Source organism: Psammomys obesus, unplaced genomic scaffold, assembly GCF_907164565.1.
Source record: "Psammomys obesus unplaced genomic scaffold, mPsaObe1.curated_primary_1811, whole genome shotgun sequence".
In the NCBI taxonomy this organism is placed as follows: domain Eukaryota; kingdom Metazoa; phylum Chordata; class Mammalia; order Rodentia; family Muridae; genus Psammomys; species Psammomys obesus.
Window position 1 is genome coordinate 25,308,835 of NW_026592510.1, and position 17,958 is coordinate 25,326,792.

At 54.3% G+C, this 17,958-nt stretch overlaps 1 protein-coding gene across 1 annotated transcript in view; it reads left to right on the forward strand.

Moving 5' to 3' along the window:
* Dagla (diacylglycerol lipase alpha) overlaps positions 1-17,958 on the forward strand; it is a 54,973-nt gene that overhangs the window by 31,016 nt on the left and 5,999 nt on the right. The window contains exons 2-15 of the mRNA XM_055614011.1: positions 2,069-2,206; positions 2,576-2,787; positions 3,988-4,089; positions 4,469-4,607; positions 7,819-7,906; positions 9,687-9,821; positions 10,372-10,449; positions 12,145-12,269; positions 15,329-15,482; positions 15,954-16,037; positions 16,118-16,195; positions 16,551-16,631; positions 17,349-17,491; positions 17,838-17,906. Coding sequence (XP_055469986.1) covers positions 2,112-2,206; positions 2,576-2,787; positions 3,988-4,089; positions 4,469-4,607; positions 7,819-7,906; positions 9,687-9,821; positions 10,372-10,449; positions 12,145-12,269; positions 15,329-15,482; positions 15,954-16,037; positions 16,118-16,195; positions 16,551-16,631; positions 17,349-17,491; positions 17,838-17,906 — 1,583 coding nt within the window. The 5' untranslated portion in view covers positions 2,069-2,111. The remainder of the gene's footprint in view (positions 1-2,068; positions 2,207-2,575; positions 2,788-3,987; positions 4,090-4,468; positions 4,608-7,818; positions 7,907-9,686; positions 9,822-10,371; positions 10,450-12,144; positions 12,270-15,328; positions 15,483-15,953; positions 16,038-16,117; positions 16,196-16,550; positions 16,632-17,348; positions 17,492-17,837; positions 17,907-17,958) is intronic.

Sequence of the window (17,958 nt, forward strand, 5' to 3'; positions counted from 1 at the left end):
AAGTACCGGGGTGCTGGGTGCGTGGTGAGCTACAGCGTTAGCCTTTTTGCACTTCTTGAGGATGGGAAAGAGGTAGCCAGTGTGACTGAGGAAGGGCCGTGTTCTGCTTGAGAAGGAGATGCACTGGGTTGCTGGCAGGAGCAGGACAGAGAGCAGTCTGGATAGGCAGGACCCTCCCTGAGCAGCCTCTCATGGCAAGCATGGCACTGCATCTCCTCCGGCCTGATGAGGGTGAAATGCAGAGTTTTAGCAGGTGATGGCTCTGTATCAGCCTCACCTCCCTAAATGCATTATGTGTGTGTGTGTGTGGTGGCTGAGTGAGTGTGTGTAGGGTCCCACCTCTAGCTTCCCACTCTGCGAACCACCTGCAGACAGGGAGGGAACAGGTACACCAGCCATAGGCAGCTCTGCCTGCCCCAGCCTTGCTGCCACCCATGATGCCCCAGGTCCCTCCCATCCCATTACTCCAAAGCCTAAAGCTGTGCCCTGGGGTGCTTGTCCCAGATTTTGATCCAGTCCTAGGCCTCTGTCCACAGTAGACCTCCCCACCCCCAAGCCACCCCAGCAGCAGCTGCTTCTTCACTCCACATCCTTCTCCTGCTTCCCACATGCTGCTTGACTCCTCCTTGAGAGTGGGATGATGTCACTTCCTGAGGAGGACTAGGCACGACCCCAGCAGCCTAGCCTAGCCGCTGCTCAGGCAGCCAGCTCTGCTTCTGGGCACCCCTTAGGAGCATGCAGTGGCTGCTCCTACGAGCTAAGACCAGCAGAGGATGGCCCAACATGACACACTGCCCAGCCACTTGGCCCCATGTCCCTTCATCCACTGTCAGTGCTGTGCTCACTGGTCTAGAAAGGCTTGGCTGGTGCTTTCCCTAGTGAGTCCACACACACCCGTTTTCCTTGGAACTGTCTCTAGGGAAAGAAAAACCTGCTGCCCATCCCAGGACCAGGTGCCATGTAAGCTTCTGCTGGCCCGGGTGGGCAGCTGACCTCTAGCCTTCTGTGGCAGAGGTTCTTTTCTGCACAGGGCACACGGAGCTGCCCTGGAGAAAGTCCTGGGTCTCTGCTTAGATTAGCCTTCTACCTGTGCTACCACTTTTCTCTCCCATCTCCAAAGGAGGCCCCCAATTCCTGTCTACTCCTGAGCTTATTGGTGGCTGGTTTGGATCCAGCTACTTCAGAGAAGTAGGCATCAAGCAGTGAAAGCTGCCAGGCCAAGGGTGAGTGAGTTAGAGCAGCTGCTATTCTCACAGTGAGGGGCAGATGTCCCTAGCCACAGTCCTAACCCATAGCCTTCTACCATAGCCTTCCTTGTCCAGAACCATGACAGTGCCTGGGAGTTTTGTAAGATGGGTGTGAAACAGTCATGCCACACTCACCGCTCAGTGGGCTCTAGTGAACAAGAAACCAAAGCCCTCACTGTGCAAAGACCTACCAAGAACTACTGCATGCTGGGCATCCCACCCTTAGTCCTAGCCACCACCACTCACAGACTCCTCTCCCAGTCTTCCCAAGCCTTCAGTGTTCCTCCCGCTCTGCAGTGCTTTGTGCTAAGGGACACTTGTTGTTGGTTTTAGAAGCTTTGGCCCAGAACTGTGAGTATGGATCAGATTTCCTGTGGAAAGACAGGCTACTGGGGACTGAACATCCCATTGATCCTATGTAGGGGGAAAGTGAAAGTGAACTCAGGGTCTTTTGTCTCTTTTTTTGGGGGGCGGACTCAGGCTAGCCTCAAAATCTGTTCCTTCTGCCCTCATCTCCCAAGTGCTGGAATTTCAGGTAGGCCAACCAGAGCCTAGGTCTTCAGTGAAGCTGAGCAGTTACTATGGGAATGATGTTAGCCAGTGGCTATCTGGTGGTAAGCAGGAGTGGCCTCAGGCGACAGGCGTCTCAAGGCCTTTGCTGTAAGAGGACTTGAGAGGGCAGGGGCAGCTTCTACCTGGGTCAACATCTCTAGTGCCTGGAGGTCCACTGGCCATGGGTGGGGATGGTTGCCAACACCCAAGATGTCTCACCATACCTGATAGTAGTCCAGACTGCTCCAGGGTCCTCTTCTTGCTTTCAGGAGGTGAGTGCCAGGCCCGCTGAGCCTCCCTGAGCTGCCAGCCATGCCCGGGATCGTGGTGTTCCGGCGGCGCTGGTCTGTGGGCAGCGATGACCTCGTCCTGCCAGCCATCTTCCTCTTCCTCCTGCACACCACCTGGTAAGTGTCAGAGCTGAGGCCACAGCCCTGGGTTTGAGGAGAAAGGTCTGGAAGGAAGCTTTCCAGCTACTTGTTTATCCAAACCAGGCCCAAACCTGATCCTGTCCTGCTCCCAGGCCCTCCTCCAGGTAGTCCTGCAGGATTCAGGAGGCCCTTTCTGCCAGCGGTCCTCCTGACCTGGCCATGGGCATATAGCTGCTGCTGCCTCCCCATGCTGACAGCAGGGCACCTCGCCACCCAAAGCCAGGTGGACAGTGTTCTGGTTGCGGAGACACCTGTCTTCTGAGCTATACCAGGCCTGCCAGGTAGGGGCAGCACAAGGCACAGAGGCAGCCCAGCCTTGTTCACCCGTACCGTACCGTTCTGCAGGTTTGTGATCCTGTCCGTGGTGCTCTTTGGCCTGGTCTATAACCCACACGAGGCCTGCTCCCTGAACCTGGTGGACCACGGCCGTGGCTACCTGGGCATCCTTCTGAGCTGCATGATTGCTGAGATGGCCATCATTTGGCTGAGCATGCGCGGGGGCATTCTCTACACAGAACCCCGAGACTCCATGCAGTACGTGCTCTACGTGCGCCTGGGTAAGGGACCCCTACTGAGGGCTGGGACTGTTCTAGAGCCCCACACCCTTCTCCTGCACTCATTCACTTCCTTGGGTGTCAGTTATTAATACGAACTAAGAGCCAAACCCTGAGGAGCAGGACCTTACTTGTCTGACATTCTAGACCCAAGGGCCCAGTCCAGCCCACCAGCTCTAATGAATCTTTTCATCAGAGAACACACCCACTTATTTATGTGTTTTTTTCTTGGGTTTTGGTACCATAATGGCACCTGAGAAATTGCTTGGTGGGTGGCCACGGAGTCTAAAATGCTTGCCCTCTTGGTCTTTCATAGACAAACTTAGTTGACCCCTATTTGAAACTGTGAGCTTGTCTGCAAAATGCATTAGCGATTCTTCTGAAACATCAGGAAAACCCTGAAGCCAGGCTGAGCCAGCTCCCCAGAGGAGCAGCCTATATCTCTTTTGGGCCATGTCCCAGAAGCCTCTGGTGCATTCCCAGCATGCACTTCTCTCAATCTTCTTCACAGATCATGGGGAGGAAAGTGTTAGCTTTCCTGGACACTGGGGCCCAGGAAGACTAATTAGCTCTTTCAAGATTACACAGCAAAGTCAAGATAGAAGAGTCAGAGCTGGGATTTGAACCCCTGCTGCTGTCTAGCTCTCTGGTCTAGGCTCTTAGGTGCTGTACTCTGCTGGCTCTGCCAGGCTGTTGTATTTCCTTCCCACTGGGGCTCTGGGCTTAGTACACTGATGGACTGAGTGTGTGGCCACTGTGGGTTGCCTCCCGGGACTCCTCTCATCCCTGTACTCCACCGAACCAAGTTCCTTAGACTCTTCTGAGAAACAACAGTTGTCTTCTAGTCTTCAGTGTTTTGTGTCGAAGTTATTGGTACTCTTAAATATGGATGAGGAAATAAAGGCTCATAGAGATTAGGTAACTTGCCTAAAATGAGTCTGATTCCAGAGCTCATGCATGCAACTCTGAAATCCTAAAGAAGCTAGGAAGTACTTCTTCCCTGTTCATCTGTCCAGGGAGGCAATGGGGACTTGAGAGCACAATGCAAGGGGCCAGGCTAGGGCTCTGTGCTCCCCTGCTGTGAGTTACTTTAGAGGCCTGGGAGCCTACTTTAGAGCAGGAGCCAGGCTTACGTTCTTGGGCCCTTCCCTAGTTGCAGACAGTGGCCTGCAGCTTTGGGTCAGAATCCGCCTCTTCTTGCAGCCATTTTGGTGATCGAGTTCATCTACGCTATCGTGGGCATCGTCTGGCTCACACAGTACTACACCTCCTGCAATGACCTCACTGCCAAGAACGTCACCCTCGGTATGCACCCCACCTGCCCCATCAGCTGAAGCCAGCCCTGGGGGTGGAGGTAATAGGGCCCAGCTTGCAGAGGAAGGGGCTCAGGCACCCAAGCATGGTTACTTCCTTCACCAGGAGGAGACACAGCAGACATACACCAGCAGCAGACACACAGAACTGCGCAGGCAGCATTAGGGCTTCTCATCACCTTCTCTAAGGCCCACTCTAGGCCTGCTCTGTGCCATGAGTGGGCCTCAAAGACCACGGCCTTCTGAGTCCTTGCTCTTGGGTCTTAGAAACAGTTGGGGACATAGATGCTACAGTGGCCTTTGTTAAGAGCTCATGTCCCAAGAAGACGGACACAGTACCAGCTCTTTCTTCTCATTGCTGCTGCCAACAGGGATGGTTGTCTGCAACTGGGTGGTCATCCTCAGCGTCTGCATCACTGTCCTCTGTGTCTTTGACCCCACGGGCCGAACCTTCGTCAAGCTGAGAGCCACCAAGAGGAGGCAGCGCAACCTGCGGACCTACAACCTACGGTCAGTCGGCTGGGTAGGCGGGTGGTGAGCCTTGCAGGCTGGTGAGCAGGGGAGGGTCCTGCCCCCTCCCAAATCACACATCAACCTCACGTGAGCCACAGCTCCTTGTGAATGCCTCGGTCGGTCTCACTGACCCAGTTCCTTCCCTGAAAAGGTTAGACTAGGCTGGGGGCACACACCTTTAATCCTAGCACTCATACTAATGAGGCAGAGGCATTTGGATCAGTTCAAGGCCATCCGAGTGTACACAGAGTGTTTGAGGCCAGCCAGAGCTACACAGTGAGATCCTGTCAAGACGAAACAAAACAAAAAAAGTAAGAGTAGCAGTTGCTGGCTCAGGATGTCATCGTGAGATTTAAGTGAGATAATATATGCCAAGTGGTTAACACTATGGGCAAGGGCTGAGTTAATGGAAAACCACTGTCAGCAGCAGCAGCAGGACTCCTACTCAGTTATGGTTACAGCAGAAGACACAAACATTGTTCAGAGTGAGTTACAACCCATGTCCTTCCTGTAATGGGAAGGGGGGGGTGGAGAGCTTGTGTGGTAAGTAAGGCTGGTAACTAGCTCTCAGCCTGATTATAACCACTTAACCACTAGGTGAGGCTGCCTCTAGGTCTCAGAGGCTGTAAGAAGTTAATCAAGGAAGGCTTCCTGGAGGAGATTTCACCTGGTGTTTAGAAGAAACGGCATGTCAGAGAAAATGAGCGTCCAGTGTGTCCATAGTGACTTCTTTATTGAAAGCAAGGGATGTTCCTAGGATGAGTCACAGTGACCCCTATAATGGGGATTCTCCTGGAAGGCAAGCCCGGTGCTTAGCCAGCCCTTTTGCTATCCCAGAGCAGCTGTGAGAAGCCCTTCTACAGATGAGGGATCTGAGTCACTGCCCCAAGCCACAGTGGTGGGTGTGGAAGTGGCCTCCATCTCCAGCTCAGTGGAGCAGGCTGCCAAGACCCCTGCCCAGCAGGCCTGTCCCCCACCCCCACTCATGCCTCAGACCTTCCACGTCAGCCCATCAACTTGTCACTGCCTCCAGAACCACACCCATGCCTGGTCTGGCCACCTCCCAGCCTGAAATGTCAGGACTTGGAGCCAGGGCTCCGGAGCCCATTTTTCCCTCCCAGAGCAGCTGGCCACCGCCCCCTGGCCCACTTTGCTGTTCTGAGCACACGCTGCACCCGACCTGTTTCTTGGCTCCCGGGCCCTGGAGAAAAGCATCCTTCCTTTCCTGACTCTGGGTGATTGCCTTTGGGGCTCCCGGCAGGAGCCTGTACAGCAGGGCCTGGGGCTTGCTGTCATTTTAATTAGGAAGCTCCCTGTGGTTTCCAGACCCTGTCGGAGGCCACAGCTCATGGGCCCTTGACCTGTGATGGTTTCTCCAGGTCTCTTTCGAGGAGGCAGGAAAGCGCCGTCTGCCTGCAGGGCTTTGTCACACTGACTACCTGCCTGCCTGTCCTCCCCTGGCTTTAAAACTAACAGTTTTTCTAACAGGGACATTCTTCAAGCTATCAACTCCCAAGGGCAGGGACACACACACCCTGGCTAGTCACATGGTTTCTGAAAGCCAGGAGTGTGTCTGAGTTTTGGTCCTTTCTCTTTCCAGTGAAATCTGGTGGGGACTGGGGGAGGGTGTTATTCCCCGCTGTTTCCCAGGAGGCCTGACCTTGGGTTTTTGTAAAAGGAATGTCTGCCCCCACCTCCTTCCACGTAGAGCCTCCCAACAGAGAGCTGCTGGGGTCCATGAACTTTCTGTCCAGACTTGATATGTGTCTCCCTGGTGTGGTCAGTAGCCCCACCAGTGGTTGCACAAACCTGTCAGCTTCTCAGACATCCCTACAATCATCTGCCCCCTGGAGGTCATGAGGAGTACTGCTCAGTGGAGTGAGCGCTTCCATCTGGCCAGTGGCTGAGGAGGAAATTTCTCATCCTGCATTTGAAAGCCCTTTTGGATCAGAAAGCAAAAAGTATGTGATGCCCCGAGAACCCAGCTTCACTCTCTCGTCATCAAGCCCCCCGAGTAGTGGGGCATTGGTTTGGGATGCAAGGATGCTCCATTTTCTAGGGACTGCAGGTCCTCCGACAGCTGGTCTCTTACATCATCCCTATCCCCTCCTGCTGTCTTCCTTTTGGTCAGCTGCCTATGTATCCAGGGTTAAAGGAATTGGGAGCAGTTCCTGGCTGCATAGAGGAGCCAGGAAGCTCTTCAAGAGCCAGTCTGTCATTCCTGATGACTGTTAAGGGACTTAAATGCATCTGAGTGCCGCCTTGTCTTTTGCCCCTGACCCAGTGACAGGCATTTAAGAGTGGAGAATATTGCTCAAAACCCAGCCAGCCTCTTCTGGCTTCCTTTGGAGATTCACGTGGATCCACGTGTTTGATATCAGAGCTATTTTCTTTCCTTTTTTTTTTTTTTTTTTTTTTTGGTTGGTTGATTGGTTCTTGTTTTTGTGTTTTAGTGCAGCCCTGGCTGTCCTGGAACTTGCTCTGTAGACCAGGCTGGCCTCAAACTCAGAGATCCCCCTGCCTCTGCCTCCCAAGTGCTGGGATTAAAGGCGTGTGCGCCACCACCTGCAATATCAGGGCTATTATCTCTGTCTTAAAATACACCGGCTTCCTGGTGCTCAGCATGAAAGTGCCTTTGTTGGAAAGTAGCCTGTTGTTCTCTGCTCCCTGACTCCTGAGCTGAGGATGGAGAAGAGAAGGGACAGGGGAGGGGCAACCATGCAGGCAGTGTACCTGCCCTACCCAGACAGCAGCTGTGAGAAACTGGAAAGTGTGGGGTCTTACCCAGTCCCCAATTTCCTATAAGTACTTAATACATGAGTTTCTGAAGTCTTTTGCTAGGAAAGGCAGCGAGGACACATCTGGCTGATATCTCTACTGCTCTTTGTTTAAACCTTTAGACACCTGGCTGTAGAGTAGCCCTTACTTTGGATTCCCAACTTTGAAGTCCGCAGTCATGCCAATGAGTCAGTCTACTAAAAGTCAGAGACCACCCCACTCCGCAACAGTTCACCAGGTTGTCAAGCAAGAGTCTCCAGGAAACACCCTGGCTGGCTGACAACTGGGTCAGTGGCCACCCAGCTGTAGCTAGCCTGCTGCCTCCTCCCCAGGCCCACTGGGGAGTTCTTTGCTCTGTCCTGGGAACAAGCTGTCCTATTCCCCTAACATCTGGTGAGCCCCCTGGCCTCACACATGTCCACCTTCACAGGCACCGTTTAGAGGAGGGTCAGGCCACCAGCTGGTCCCGCCGTCTCAAAGTGTTCCTCTGTTGCACCCGGACAAAGGATTCCCAGTCAGTAAGTACCCTGGGATGCTTGCCCCAGGTCCTCTCTGCCATGTGCATGCGCCTTACACTACTCTGGTAATGTTTGGAGGCGGGGCACTGTGAGCAGGGTGACAGCCTACCTGTGGGACTGTCTGCCCTTTCACTGACTGCCCCACCCTGCAAAGCAGCCATCCACCTGCTTTGTTGAGGAAGAAAGGTGTGGTGACTGATTTGACAGCATTGAAACATAGTTTAGTTTAGAAGAAAAGTAGCATGTGGCCAGCAGTGGATGCATCTGGAAGGCCGGGGGTGCTGTTGAGTGCTTAGCCCGGGGCTGGGTAACACATGGTCAGCCTTCATCTCTGGCGCCCTGAGAAGTGGGCAGACCCATAGTGTTGAGGAGCAAGCCCAGCAGAAGGTGTCTCTGAGCAGGAAGGGCAGGCAGGTTAGAGGTAATCCAGCCCTGCCCCTCATTGTGCAGGTCAGTCAGTTGAGACCCAGAGAGACAGGGTCAGTACCAGAGCTAGAGAAGTCAGGAGACCACTCCTCCCTGGGGCAGACAGCAGAGTGCCCACCTCAGACGTCTGGGGGAAGCCTGGAGTGTCCCCTTCTAACAGCACCCCCTAGGGACCTTAGCCTGAGTAAGCTAGTAGAAGGAATGCCCGGTGTTCCCTGGCAGGTAGAGAGTACCTCACAGGGCTGTCTAGGTTTGCCTGCGAGATCTTGGTCCAGGCCTAGCTGCCATGCAGAGAGCAGGGAGTGGAAACTGGAGGTGGAAACTAGGCTTGCCTGGGTTTCTGAAGGGCATACTCTTCTCCTGCGTACAACGCAGGGTAGGGTTTGCTGTGAGAAGATAGTGGAAAGGTCACGTGTGTCCAGAGCATGGTCCTATTAGACACAGACAGCCCAGGGGTAGATCCCATCAGAGTGGTTTTCATCAGCTTGACTGTGTTGCTAAAAAATTATACTTGAATGCCAGTCTTTGAAAAAAAAAATTGACAGCGTTTACGTAAATGCCTGTGTGTCCAAACCTGGCACCCTGAGCTGGGCAGCTGGAGCTGAGCAGTATTCGGCTTTGTGTGGCACCTTAGAGGTTTGAGCTTGCAACCATTGGCTTTTCTCTCCTATCTTGCCCGGAACTTAAGGGTGAGACCCAGTGAGATAGATTCAGTTGCCATGAGTTTGCTTCCACCATGCCCTCTCCTGATAGGTTCAAGGCAACAAAAGGCAGGGGAGACCTAGGACCCACAACTAGCAGGGCCTGCCTCCGTCCTTTCCTTTCTACCCAAGGCCCAGGGCCAGCTCAAAGCCAGCAAAGCTACCCACTGTGAAACTGTACTTCTTCTCAAGCACATTACAGGGGCCTCTGAGCTGAGGCCTCTGAGAAGCAGGGGAATCTTGAGATCTGAAAAGCTTACAGAGCCCTTAGCAAGACTCCAGGGTCACAGCTGATGGGGCAAGGGCAGCCAGATGCCTTGTGTGGCTCCTCTGCTGGAGAAGGGCTGCCTGGGCCTTGATTGTGGGTATCTAGAGAAAGATGTAATGGCTCAGGCTGGAACCTGTGAGCTGTGGGACCTCAGTGGAGAGAAGAGGCCTGGGAGGTAGGGGGAGGGTCAACAGCTAAGATGGTGAAGGCCAGGAATCCAGAACAGGGTACCCAGGTTCCTACTGCACAGAGGCGTTGCCTGAGGGCAAAGCTGGCCAGTGCTGTGGAGGTTTCTGGTGAACCTGCCCTGGGTATTCACTCATGGTCTCACCTTTCTCCTGCTGCCCTGCCACCGCCTCCTGCCTTCCCGGGCCTTGCTTGACAGGATGCCTACTCAGAAATTGCCTACCTCTTTGCTGAATTTTTCCGTGACCTCGACATCGTGCCCTCCGACATCATTGCTGGTTTGGTGCTGCTTAGGCAGCGGCAGCGAGCCAAGCGTAATGCGGTGCTGGATGAGGTGAGTCCCCTTCGCTCTCCTGTGGGCCCCTGCGGCTGATCCTGTGGCATCCTCTCTCCATGGGCCCCCAGGCCACCGTTTACTGCTCATCGCCCTCCACTCTCCTAGCTCAAGCCTTCAGCCAGCCATTCCACTGACTCCCAGTGGGGTGACTTGTTCTCTGGATCATATGTGGCCACTTCTGAGGCCAGCCTCAGAGGACGGCCTAGTCACTGGAGCTAGATGACCAATGCCACTGTTCGAGTGCTTCAGCCTCTGTCAGAAATTTTCCCTGCCCCCTGTCCTCACCAACACACCAGTTCTGGTCCCCTTCCCTCTAGGGTGGCTTGGGACCATCCCCTGAGGTCTGAAGGTCTGGGTAGAATGGCAGGGCGGGGGGCGGGGGGGCGGCGGGCTGGAAAAACAGGGAAACGTGATTCCAGAAAGCTGCTGGATATTGGAAGAGCTACAAGCCGAGAGTTCCTTCAGACCTGAGAAACAGGCTGAAGCTGAACTCCCTTCTCATCTTCACATCTGGAACATTGTCCATCTTTCCATGCCTGTTTTCCAGGCAAACAATGACATCTTGGCTTTCCTGTCTGGGATGCCAGTGACCCGAAACACCAAGTACCTCGACCTCAAGAACTCGGTGAGTGGGAAGTCTCCTCCTCTCTCCAGTGCCCCTCCCTGCCACCTCCCCACAAACACATGGTGAGCGACCCCACCACTCCTGCTCAGCAGTCCTTCGAGTCTCTTCTAAGATCAGGTCCTCAAGAGCCCTCACATCATGCTGTTTCTGTAAGCAGGGCCCTGAATCTCTTAGCCAAGCTCCAAAACACTTGACCCTGGCTTCTGGAGATTGTCGGGTGCCTCATGGGGATGAGCTGTGACATTCCTATGGCTGCCGCCCTCATGATAGACACTGGAGTGTGACATTGCCGTTGAAAAGCCTTTTTAGATGTAGAAACTTTCCTCAAGCACCTTCGGTAGAAAGCCCATGTGTTACAGGGAAAGTGGGTCTCATGGTAGGAAGGCCCAGGCCAGGCCAGCATGGCTGAGGGTAGAACCACAGCTGGCAGCAGGTAATAGTCAGCCTGGCCCAGAGAAAACAAACTAATTTAGGTACATCCCTGCTTAATAGCCCCTCTCTCTATGATCTGGAGCAAGCCTGGCACCCTCAAAGCCCTCAGGACAGACGTAACATGCGCCACGCACACCTTTCACCCAGAGCCGGAGGAAGAAGAAGTGACCTATCTTAAATCCAGCCCAGCAAGGTGCTGGGAACTGGATGCCAATCAAGACAGGTCTGGAGAGGTTTCGGCCCTTGGAGATCTGTGTCTTTAGAAGAGCCCCAGGCGACTGTCTCCCCAAAGCAGACGTCATTTCATTTCACCAATCACATAGATACATAGCCAGTGCCCCTAGCCAGCTGCCTGCCACTCACTAGGACCTCACCTGGGTGGCTCTTACTGTCCCTGGGGGGAGGTGCAGAGTGTGCACCTGCCACCTGGCAGAGGCTGCCAGCGCCCCGCCTCCCTGTCCTGTCACCCAGGGTAATTGCCTCTGCAGCTACTGACTCCTTCCTGAGTTCCTGAAGAGCAGGCAGAGGGTGCTGATTGAGGCCTACCTGTTTCACTTCACAAGATGACTAATCACCCTCCTTAACTTTTACAAGGTGACTAATTCCCTCTAAGTGCCTCAGTCCTGGTGCCTAGGGGCTGGGGACTGACTGACAGGCTTTGCTGGGACAGTGCCATCCTGCCTATGGACGGCTTGTAGCTCTGATACAAACCATCTAGAGCAGCTGCTGGGCGCCTTCTCTAGCGTGATCCCAATCTCAGGGAGACAGCTCCCCAGCCTCAGGAACCTGGGACTCCATGAGTCAAGCCTGAGAAGACTGGAAAGCCAGAGACATTTGGTGATGGGTTTCCATGCCCAGCATGGCTCATCTGGTTTCTCATAGCCACACACCCAGAGCTGCAGTCCCCAAGGCTTTACTGGGTTAAATCTCCCAGGGCCTGATGCTGAGGTGGGGCACTCACACCCCATACCCCCTTCTTTCTTGTAGAAACAAGCTTATGCTCTGAGTGGTTTTCTGTCCCCTAATCATGAATTCTGAGACTGTAGTGATAGGATAGGTCTCATGAGTGTGCTGGCCTGGGTACAGAGAGAGAATTGGGCAAATATAATCAGTGTCTGAAGGGGCTGTCCCTTCCTCACCTTGGGGCCCAGCAGCTGTCCCCCCCCCTGGAGGAGGTAGGCAGGCTCCCCTCAGGGACTGGTGGTGGCTGAGGTAGCATGGAGGACTGGCGGAGGTCACCGCCCTCTGCGTCCTGTCTTCCAGCATGAGATGCTACGCTACAAAGAAGTCTGCTACTACATGCTTTTTGCCCTGGCTGCCTATGGCTGGCCCATGTACCTGATGAGGAAGCCCACCTGTGGCCTCTGCCAGCTGGCTCGGTCCTGCTCGTGAGTACTCAGCCAGTACCCAGCCACATCAGCATAGGGTGGAGGGAGGGGATGCAATGATGACCTGGTGCTCCCTTCCCCCTAGGGCTTCAAAACTGCTGTCCTGCTCCCACCTCCTCTGGGTCCAAGCAGCATCTCTCCCATACTGTCACAGGGCCATTGCCTTTTCCCTTGCTTCCTCCCTGGACTGGAATTACACAGTTCATGGTTTGAATGCAGGGTTTGAATGTGCCTCTCAATTGCTACCTTGGACAAGCCAGTGCATGCCTGTGAGCCTCAGTTTCTACATCTGTGAAATGGGATGTTTATGCATCTGTGTTTGAGATGCGATACTGTAGCATCTACACTGCTGATTTTCTTCTCTTCTTTGGGCTCTCCTCTGCCCCCTACAGCCATTCCATTCTGCCCACATCTCCCTTCTCTTGGCTCCCCTCCTGTGTTCTGCCTTTTTAGAAGAAAGAACTTTCTTAGGAAGTAAGCCCACTCCTTTGAGGTCTCTAGAAATGCGCCAAGAAGGCACTTTGGTACAAGGCTCTGAGCAGAGAGAGAAAGGTCTGGACCCAGATCTGACCTGTCACCCTCAGCCCTGCCCCTGTGACAGAGGGTGGAGCTCTATGCTTCTAAGTGGGCCAGAGAAGGGCTTTGGAAGGGCCCTGTCCTTCTGTAGTGTCTCCGCCCTCAGTCCATGACAGGCAAAAAGAAGCAGGACAGTTCCCTGGGCTCCTGTTCCAGAAAAGCTGACCTGCTGGGCCAGTGCCTCTGTCCTCCATGCCCCCTCCCGGGGGACAGCAGCATCCATGCCTGCTCCACCTAGAGAAAGTTGCTGGCTCTTGGAACCTTGTTCTCACTACCCCAGCAGCTGATCAGAGAGGATCAGGTCATTGCCTGCTCCACCCATCTCTACCATATGTACACACCTGGCACTTCCCCCTGCGTTCCTGGGACGTTTAGTCTGGATGGAAAGGCTCTCAAGATAGGCACTGGGCCAGGAACACCTAGACCTGTGCTTAGATAGCCCTGTTCCCCTTTCCAGGGGCCTGTTTCCCTGGGTCTAGCAGGTGCTATCAGCCTACGGGACAGTTCCGAATCAGAGCCACAGTGGGGCTCTGAGTGCTTTGGGGACAGTGGGAATATCAGCACCTGCATAAGCCAGAATTGTAATGGCCAAGGACACAGCCCTCAGCCTTGGCGGAGCACAAGGCTGATCCCCTCGTGGAAGAATGTGCTTAGGGTGGCATGGAGACAAAGAGCCAAGGCATGGAGATAATTGGAGAGAGATGGCTGGGCACTCTTCTTAGCGTCTGCTGTCTGCCTGCTGCTTGTCACATCCACCAGCTCTCAGATCCCGAAGATCGGTTGTCTGCCTCAGCGGGTGACACACTGCCACATTGTAAGAGTGGAGAGTGGAGCAGTCAGGGCGTGGCATAGGGGACAGGCTGGGGACTAGTAGCTTTGGGAAGCAGCAGTCAGTGCTGGCTCTGACAGGAGGAAGCTGAGGCTTAGTTGGACTATGGCTGCACAATCACAACATGACATACCAGGAAGGATTTGAACCCAAGTCCTGCCTCTCCCCTACCTCATTAGAACCTTCTGCTCAGCTGAGAGAAGAGGGGAGCTTCCCGAAGGCTTGAAGGTAGGAGCTCAGACCTGGAACCAAGCCTGCCACCGCTTGACCTGCTGGTGGCTTCTGCAGGCTCAGTTCTGGGATGAGTGTCCTGTGTATTATATCCTGTGTATGGGGCAGTCTCTGCTCCCACGCTCAGGCGTTTCCAAGGTCTTGGCTTGACTCTGGGGTTTCTTGATGAGGCCTCTCCCTATTGGGAAGTCACAGTCCCACAGGCACTGCTCTGAGAAGACAAACACCTCACACTGAATGTCAAGACAGCCGGCAGGCCTGTCACTCTTGCTCCCAGCTCCAATCTGTTGGGTGCTGGCTCCCTCTGGTGGCTTGAGAAGCAGATGCATTTTCCTCCAACCCCTCCCCCCCAACTCTCACTTCCCAGCAGTGACCAATTCTGCCCTGGCTCATCTACCCTGGGGAGCCTCCTGTATGCCTAACAGGCTTGGTGCTGGGGGAAACATCTGGGACTGGCACAGAGCAGACCCTGCCCTGTATAGCTCCTGCCACAACAGTATACAGATGAGGGGCGGAGCACATGAGGCAGGTCAGAGCACATGGATGCTTTGGAGGGGCATAGCTAAGGGCTGAAGCAGGGGGTCAGGTCAGGACTGGCCCTGTCAGAGAGGTAGCTGGGGAAGACCTCACTGAAGGATCACATTTGGATGGAGACTAAAGGATATGGGGAGGGGGTTAACCTGCATGGACTCTGGTGAGGGAGCTAATCAGGCAGAGGAAGGAAAGGCAAGAGCGGTGTAGATGAGGGGAGTGCTTGGAGGTCAGTGAGATGCGGCAGAACCAAAAGGACTCAGACCTTTGCGCTGGAAAGGAAGGCATCGCTGTGGGATTCTATGAGGCAACCTCATAGTGGCTTGATGTATGTTCAAAGGGTCCCTCCCTGTGCTACTGAGTTGGTAGTGCAGGGGCAAGGGTGGAGGGACAGCGGGTAGGTTGGCTTTTAAATGTGAAGACAAAGTGGACTGGTGTGGGTTGACTGGGAGGAGCTGGTATAGTCAGGGAGTAGGCTGGGTTCCCAGAGGGCTGTCAATACAGCTAAGGGAAGATTCCATGTAGAAGTTCAGTAAGGTGCTTTTGGAGGTCTGCACTGGATCTACTTGGCTCCCAAGAGAACTTGTGACAAACACATGAAGTAGGTTGCTACAGGGGAGGGAGGTTCAGGCTAGACCTAGGACCTTGGAAGTAGAGGACAAGCTGTAGAGAAGGCTCAGTCTGGGAAGAAAGAATAGCGGTGAGGTGTTCAGTCAAGTGGGGACAATTCGTGGGTCATGTTCAGCCTGGAGACCATGTGATGTGCTGGTCCATGGTTTGACCACACAGAGGTCACCAGGGCTTAGCAAGGAGACAGAGACAGGGTGGGGCTGAAGCTACTCCAGAGAGGATGAAAAGAGAAAACCCTGAGCTCTCTGCCACTTCGCCCTAGGTGCTGTCTCTGCCCTGCACGACCCCGATTCGCCCCCGGGGTCACCATTGAGGAAGACAACTGTTGTGGCTGTAACGCAATCGCCATCCGCCGTCACTTCCTGGATGAGAACATGACTGCAGTAGACATTGTCTACACCTCCTGTCATGATGCGGTGAGGGACCAGGCTGGGGACAGGCAGAGCTGAGTTCTTCTGGAGGCTACTGGGGATCCAGGCCACCAAAGCAATTCCTCAGGCCAGTGGAGACATCTGTAGTTTCCAAATAATTTCCAGTGTGTACTCCAGAGATGGCCTCCTCCATTTTGGTGCCTGATACCCACACTGCCCCAAGCTAGGTGGGAAAATGGATGCCAATCTCATTCAGTGTTAGGGCTCCAGGCCCAGCCTTACGGAAATGGAAGAAACAGGAGGCGGTGGGGAAAAACAGTGAACCATTTGGACTGAGCATAGGGCTGCCTGAGGCAGGGTGCAATGGGAAGGCTGGGACTAAAGAATCCTCAGTGACCTCCAGGAACCTTGCCTTTGGCAGGTGTTAGGGACCCAGGGGCCCGTGGGGAGTTTTATTGACATCCCTAAGTCTGGCCTTATTCCGAGTTGCGTAGGCTCACAACCTGGTACTCCTAGGTCTATGAAACTCCCTTCTACGTAGCAGTAGACCATGACAAGAAGAAAGTGGTGATCAGTATCCGGGGAACCCTGTCCCCCAAGGTAAGCTGACCATTGCTCCCCCACAGGCCCTGGCCTGTCCTCCTCAGCTACCCCTTACCTGCCTTTTTTCTTTTCCCCAGGATGCCCTGACCGACCTGACAGGTGATGCTGAGCGCCTCCCTGTGGAGGGACACCGAGGCACCTGGTTGGGCCACAAGGTATCCACCTCAACACCCTGAGGTCCCCTCACCTTTGCCACCCTCCACCTGGCGGGGGCTCAACCAGAAGGGTGTGGTTAGTCTGCCTGCCCACTAAGGCTTGAGGGATCCCTGGCTGTCCCTAGAAGCATCTGGGCAGGCAGCTGGGGACATGTCACACCTGTTTCTATCAGGTGGACTTACTTCCTCTGATCCTCCATTTTCTATGGAGTGGAAAATGCAATTGAAAATGGAGACAAGTACCCACCAGCCCTTACAGTCTGTTGTTGAGGGATAGAAGGGGTGCTTGCTGAGATCACCAGCTGTGCTGGTACCTGAGGCTTCCCACAAGCCCTGCTCTGTTCCTCCCACCCAGGGCATGGTACTTTCGGCTGAGTACATCAAGAAGAAGCTGGAGCAGGAGATGGTCCTGTCTCAGGCCTTTGGGCGAGACCTGGTGAGGAGTTTTCCGTGACATCCCATCCTGGAGAGGAGGGGTGAATAATGGTACCCCCTTCCCCAAACACTAGCTCCTGTCCCTCCCTTCCTTCTACATCCCCAGCTCCTAGCTGGCTCCATCCCACCCCACCTGACCTCCCAGGCCATCTCCTCTCAAAGTGTCCTGATACCAAATGTGTACTCTGCCAGCCTCGTAGTCAGGACCACTGACTTGTTGCAAGATGCATAACAGACTAGTGATAAAAAAAACAGCTACAACTAGGGAAAGGCTGCACCTGAGCTGGACAGCAGCCTGAGTCAGCCCAGCCTCTTCTCTCTGCACAGGTAGCTCCAATGGATGCTGCCAGCCCCCATTCCCAGGTCTTAGAGATTCGGGCTAGTGGTTAGGGTAGAGAGATGAGGACAGTTAACCAAATGATTATAAGTGTAATCACCAGAATGGTCATAGGGAAATTACAGTTCCTAAAAGGGAGGGAGCTCTTTCTGGAAAATCAGGGAGGCTTCCTCAAGGAGGGAATTTCTGAGCAAGGCTTTAGAGGATGAGTAGAAGTTTGTGAAAGCAGTCTCACTAAGTCTTTGCCCTTTGAGGACCTAGCTTGGTTCTCCCTCAGCCCTAGCACCCTTGCAGGACAGTATGATCCCAGGACTCTGAGAAGAGCCCTCAGTGTCAGCTGGGAAACTGAGGCAGGGCTCTCAGATATCTCTTGGTCCCCAGGGCCGTGGAACCAAACACTATGGCCTGATTGTAGTAGGCCACTCTTTGGGCGCTGGCACAGCTGCCATCCTGTCCTTCCTCCTGCGTCCCCAGTACCCAACCCTCAAGTGCTTCGCCTACTCCCCGCCAGGAGGCCTGCTGAGGTAAGCAGCTTGCAGCCTCAGAGCTGGCTGGAGCAACTGGGACATTTGAAAGCCAAAGGCTGGATGGGACTGGGAGCTGGTGGCTGGACTGGGCAGCCCAGCTTCTGATGACGGGACACCTGGGAATGGCATAGGACATGACTGTGGTAGTGGGTTGGGGGCTTTCTAACATGCCAAGTGGACCTCTCCCAAGGCCTTGTGGTAAAACATAGTCAGGAAGGGCAAAAATAGAAGCTCAGCCTGGCACTATGAGCTTCCTGAGAAGCTGCAGCCCAGGTGCAGAATGGGACCACTTCTACCAAGGCCCTGCTCTGGGCCTGAGCCCCTTCCCTTGACCTGTCTTTAGTGAGGATGCCATGGAATACTCCAAAGAGTTTGTGACTGCTGTGGTTCTGGGCAAAGACCTTGTTCCCAGGTAAGTCCACCTCTCTTGCTATGTCCCCTAGCAAGAGCTCACCCCACTCCTC